At 33.7% G+C, this 6575-nt stretch overlaps 1 protein-coding gene across 1 annotated transcript; it reads left to right on the forward strand.

Moving 5' to 3' along the window:
* Positions 1–5016: 5016 nt before the first annotated feature.
* LOC140058236 (galactose-3-O-sulfotransferase 2-like) lies at positions 5017–5901 on the forward strand. The gene has a single exon (XM_072103798.1). It carries the CDS (start codon positions 5017–5019, stop codon positions 5899–5901), a length of 885 nt encoding a protein of 294 aa, XP_071959899.1.
* The last annotated feature ends 674 nt before the right edge of the window (positions 5902–6575 follow it).

A 6575-nucleotide genomic window follows, 5' to 3' on the forward strand; every position in this document is an offset into this window, starting at 1 on the left:
TGGCGGCTGAAGAAGTGGTTGAAACAATGGCATCTAACTGTTTTGGATTCATGAGCATCTGAAGAATAACAAAATTAGCTAAAAAATATATTATGTCTTCGAGCTGGAAGACATAATAATTCTTACTACATACCTATGTGCAATAAACAATGACTTTGTGTTGGCGGTCAACCTAGGCCAGGTAGCATTGCGCGGGCGGGTATAATTACCGTCTGTATATAATTATTGATATTATTTGTCATAGAAATTGTGTTTTTGGGTATGTGTTGGTCACTCCAACCTTAGGGAGTAACGCCCCAAACCCGGAATATGCATAGTACTATAGTTTAGTTACAGGATTGATATGATTTGTTGTATACAGTATAGGCCACAAACTTTGTTCTGAAATAAAAGTTGATTAATTAATTGATAACCTAAATCAACTAGAGAAGGTCGAAGGACAACCGAATCCAATCATAATACACATCCTAAAAAAACGTATGTATTTAATAATCCCCGATACGGTATAATTAATAGAGCATTTCAGACTATATTTACTACTACTACTGATTGTCAAACCAAAATAATTGATAATAAATCATTATTTCTTAAATTATTAGGAAGAATATAAATACAAAAAGCATATTTTATTGAAGAAAGAAAAAAATGTAATTAAAACTAAGTAAGTAAAAATAGAGCGGAGTTTTTTGTAAGAATATTTCTTTTTCACTGTAGAGCTTCGTTGTTGTTTTAACATCGTGCGTGATACTATGCTGCGTATTCTACAATTTGTCACCACAGCATAAATCCTTTTCATCACCAATACCAAGGGATTATACAGCACGATTACGAAATTCGCAACGGTAAGAACCCAATGCTACATTTTGAAATATAAATTTAAATTAAATACTGTAAGCAAAAACGTATGATGACATTGACTCTATTAGTTAAAAAACGTTGGGGTTTTTTTGTCCTGATTACTTAATTGGGTGAATAAACTGAAAATTATAGTTTGAATAGCAATAACACAATAATTTTACATTATTGTATTGTATTTTATTTTAATTTGTTGTGGACGAAACATTACTAATAGAATTATCTTATCTTGTTCAACGGAAGTTTGTACGTTTCTTGTCTTATAACTGTGTTAATTTTGCCTTTTCCATTGATTCTGTCAGCAATCGTCGAACGATATCTGATATGGTTTTTTTATATAATAATATTTTAAATTCTAAATATGACTGTTCATTAATTTCACTATTTAGTTTAAATGTCCCTGGTCGTACAAGAAATAGACATTTAGTACATATTCCTTTTAGCCGTGTCGACTGTACTAAAAGGGGATTTTTTCATAGACTACCATATACATTTAATAATCTAAATAGCAATCATATTGATATTTTTAATGATAGACTTGGTTATTTTATGAGGACGATTATGTGTTCACTTCTTGAACAGCCTGCATAACCTGTTAATATAAATTTTAAATTGAAATTGTTTATGGCATGCCGATCTATGTTATATATATTATATTAATGTTCATTGCATAATGTGTTTATATATATATATATAAATATATATATAAATAAAATAACAGCAGAAAACTTGGTTACTTCATTGTTTTAATCACTACAAATTTGTTTCGTACGACCAGCATGTAACTGGCCGCACTCTTCAGGTGAAATATAAATGATAAGTTTTATATTTCACCTGAAGAGTGCGGCCAGTTACATGCTGGTCGTACGAAACAAATTTGTAGTGATTAAAACAATGAAGTAACCAAGTTTTCTGCTGTTATTTTATTTATTTATGCTCTACCTTGGTATTGAGCACTCTATCCAAACGGTCTGAAAATTTCAACCTAAATATATATATATATATATATATATAAATCAATGATGTTGCGTAGCACTGCGTAAATTATATATAAATCATACTGTAAATTATAGAAACAGTGCTCATATTCGGAACATGATCTCATAATCGCGTCGATCTTAGCTCATTGGCGAAAGTTCCGTATTTTTTAGTTGTATGAAAAAATGCCTCTGGCTGGATTCGAACCTGCAACCTCTCGCTTACAGGGCGAGTATCATACCATTAGACCACAGAGCCATGTATGGTATTATCACAGATTTTCACCCACCAGATACATTCTCTCATACAACAAACGCCCTCACAATCAGTGGAGGCTTAACAAGTCAGAATAAATTCCAACTTTAATTCGCAACGGTTTTTTAAATAATATTGTGTATATGTAAATCAATGATGTTGCGTAGCACTGCGTAAATTATATATAAATCATACTGTAAATTATAGAAACAGTGCTCATATTCGGAACATGATCTCATAATCGCGTCGAGCTTAGCTCATTGGCGAAAGTTCCGTATTTTTTAGTTGTATGAAAAAATGCCTCTGGCTGGATCCGAACCTGCAACCTCTCGCTTACAGGGCGAGTATCACACCATTAGACCACAGAGTCATGTATGTTTTGACTAAATAAAATAAAAATAAAATAAAATAAAATAAAATTGTACGTGTGTTTATGAGTTCTTCCAGAGTAAGTGTTTTTTAAAGGTCTGTCTACACTATCATAATGTATGGGACAAAAAAATGTGATGTGCCCATATCTGGACATGATGACGTTATATTACTACCATATTTCGGAATATCACTAACATTATTAGTCGCGGGAAAAACGACTCTACAGCTCTATATGTCGGTCGGTTGGTCGGTCGGTCGGTTGGTTAGTCGGCCAGTAAACACTTAATCAAATTTGAGCACGCGACTGCAGCTATGTATATGGCCTTGTTTGGACGCATAAAACTTCTTTGTCAAACTAGTTTGATAGTGTAGACAGAGTTTTTGTAATGCGAGGCAAAGGTTACCACATCTGCTGAATGAATATGAGTTAGTGTTTACCAACCGACCAACCTACCGAAATTGCTAAAAAATGTTTAAAAATGTTGAACAAGTTTTAAAAACATTTATAATTACTTGCCTCCAAGTATTAATATCCAGTGTCAAAATAACGAAAAAAATATGAATATGAGTTAGTGTTTATCGACCGACCGACCAACCGAAGTTGCTGAAAATGTTTAAAAAAATGTTTATAACATTTATATTTGCCTCCAATTATTAATATCCAGTGTCAAAATAACGAAAAAAATATGAATATGAGTGTTTATAGACCGACATAGTGAGAGATGGAGAGTCACGTATAGGCCTACCTTTTTCTGTTGCCCAATAAAAAATACCGTATTTTTTTACCTGCGACATGAGGTCAAGATCGTGTTTTTATTTTCTGTCGCTGTCAGCTGTTTTACACACGTGTATAGATATATTCGGCGAAAATGTGGAGCGAAGACGTCACAGTAGTTACTATATAAATCTGTGTGGGGAAGAAGGGGGTGGGGAAGCTAAAATGTCCGACCAACTAAAAGGTACTAAAAGGGACAACCAAATTTATAAAGACATTTATAAAAAATAAAGCAGGAGTATGGAATAGACTTGTCTCCAAAGTAAGTAAACTCAAAGCTGAAGAGCCTGCAAAAGCAGTACAACATTGCAAAATACAATAACTCGGGCAGGGAACGAATTACATTGTCCCCATTACGATGTTTTCTGTGCTCTCACAACATCTCTATCACTAGGGCAAGGCTGTAGAAAGTGAGACGTAGAACTTCCTTTATTGCGACTTTTAATTATCGACCAAATAAATGAATGGCAATTTGTGTAAAAAGGATGAAATTTAACACAACCAACCAAGAAGTATTGTTAGCAGAAACGGGGTACTAAAAAATACCGTATTTTATATACCGTATTTTTATACCGTATTTTGAGAAGTTGCAGCGGAAACAGGCCCTATGATGGATTTCATTTTTATTTTTTTTTAGGTTTATAAGTGTCATCATTAACAACCTATGACATTTGACTCACATTTGTCCACAACTTAAATGTACTAACATTTTGTAACGATCGCATACCGGTACTTTATTTTAATACTATATATTTTTGAAAATTATCAGAATACAAATTGAAAGCATTTTATTTACTTTCGTTTTGAAGATTTTATATTTTCTTTCACTTCACAGTCACTTCCACTTATTCTCTAACTATAAACTTATAAGGTTTAATTTTGTACGTACTCATATTATGCTTAATTTTTAAAACGTACGTAGATACTTAATTTCTAAACGTACGTAGATACTTAATTTTTAAACGTACGTATATACTTAATTTTTAAACGTACGTAGATACTTAATTTTTAAACATGCGTAGATACTTAAGTTTTAAACGTACGTAGATACTTAATGTTTAAACGTATGTAGATAATTAATTTTTAAACGTACGTAGATACTTAATTTTTAAACATGCGTAGATACTTAAGTTTTAAACGTACGTAGATACTTAATTTTTAAACGTGCGTAGATAATTAATTTTTAAATGTACGCAGATGCATAATTTTCAAACGTACGTGGATGCTTAATTTTTTTTAAACGTACGTAGATGCTTAATTTTTAAACGTACGTAGATAAATAAAAAGAAAACAACTTAATTTTTAAAGCATCCATGCCTATTTTGTATCCTATTCCTTTTTCCCAATTTTTTTAATATTTTGTATTACATATTACTATCTTATTCGATCTATGGAATTAAAATGTATGAAATGTATGTTATATTTAAACGCAAGTGCAGAAACGTCATTTTAACGTTCTGTCTATTGCGCGCGCAACATAAACTAGTTGCAAAATGTTCACTCAACACTAATTCATGATTTAAATGAACTAACAGTCTGCGCTACATGGAAGACAATTATAAACAATTATTCTCTCTTTCAATAGGCCTACGATTAAAGTTCCAAAATGCAGCCCAAGACAAACTATAGTTTTCCTGAAGACTCACAAGACGGGTAGTACAACTCTTGCAAGACTCATTGAGTTGTACGGATACAAACATTCACTAACGTTCGTGAGGAAAATAGGAGAAAAGGGATCAATTCATTTCGGTAATCGAAATTTTGAGTATAAATCTCATAAGATGTTTCTACCACCTCCCAATGTAACTAAGGGAGATTACTCAAACTATAAATACAATATATTTACATTGCATGTTCGTTATAATAGAGAAGTGTTAAATACATTCATGCAAACAGATCCTGTTCACATTACAATAATAAGAGAACCATCGGCACAGTTAGAATCGGCGTTTATGTTTTTCCGTTTTGGAAAATACGTTAACAGCACAGCAAAAGGTATTCCGCCTTTTGAAGCGTTTGTTTCTAACCCGACAAAATATCGTAAAGCTGCGTCTTCTATCATGGGTTATAACGACCAAATGTTTGATCTTGGGTTATCTAGGAAGAGTTTTCGTAATGAAACAATAATAAATAAGACAATAGCTAGACTTGATCAAGATATGGACCTAGTCCTCATAAACGAGTTCTACGACGAATCTTTAGTGTTACTTAGTAAACTACTTTGCTGGAGTCTAGAAGATGTATTATATCTTCCAAGAAATATGAGACCAACATCTAAAAAAAACGCTATGTCTGAGGCGATTCGTGAGAAAGCTCGAAAACGGAACCATGCCGATACACTGCTGTATAATCATTTTCTAAAACGACTGCATGAACGCATAGTTGACTACGGACCATCGTTTGAAGGAGATCTTGTGCGATTCCGTAATATGACGTCAGAGTTGTGGCGTAAATGCGTCGACGGGCAGGTTTCCGGTGAGAAACGTATGAAATATAAAATACGTAATTCTAGCAAGGAATGCCAATATCATACCGAAGCGCCACAACAGATGAACAAACGAATTAGAAAGATGATGCTAAACGGGACAATCCCCCTGAACCGGAAAATACCCCTGAACCGGACAATCGTTAGCAAGAAAAAAAGAAGAAGAAAAAAAAACCCTTAGAATCACACGTAAAGAGATAGGTGGCAAACACCACCTATTTATCTTAGTACCATACCACAGCTCAGTATAATAGCACATGTGTGCGCGCCGAATCAATAAGTGATGACTAAATCCGATTTTTTACTAGGCGAATTTGTTCACGCGAATCGAAAGCGTCAGCTTATACGCATGCGCAGAGAGGTATTTGGAAGATACAAAAATTAATACGCATGCGTATAAGCAGACGCCAGTGATTCGTGTGAACACATTCGCCTAGTGGAAAACCAGTTTAAAATCGATGTTCCACTAGGCGAATTTGTTCACGTGAATAAAATACTTCAGGTAATACGCATGCATATAGGCTGGCGCTTTCGATTCGTGCTAACAATTTCGACTAATGAAACATATGCTTAAAGCGCATGCGTATATAAATACATCTAATTTTTGTGACGTGAAAATGCGTCAAATCAGATCATGGATTAAAGAATAGAAGGATGCATCAGTTGGAGATCAAAGCTTCCATGGATCTAAACGACAGAGCGCGGACCGCCCACAATTATAAAATAAACACAGTTTAACTTTTAACCGTCGCAATGAAACTGTCGAGTGCCTAATATATTGTTTACTGCACATGCGCAACAACACCGTTAACCTTGTTGGCTATTCTTTCGCGCGTTTTTGTTGGCATGATTAAT

Source organism: Antedon mediterranea, chromosome 9 (genome assembly GCF_964355755.1).
Source record: "Antedon mediterranea chromosome 9, ecAntMedi1.1, whole genome shotgun sequence".
Taxonomy (NCBI): domain Eukaryota; kingdom Metazoa; phylum Echinodermata; class Crinoidea; order Comatulida; family Antedonidae; genus Antedon; species Antedon mediterranea.

Excerpts from the sequence above, each read along its gene's own strand:
- LOC140058236 (XM_072103798.1), top strand. The coding sequence starts at position 5,017 with ATGTTTCTACCACCTCCCAATGTAACTAAGGGAGATTACTCAAACTAT.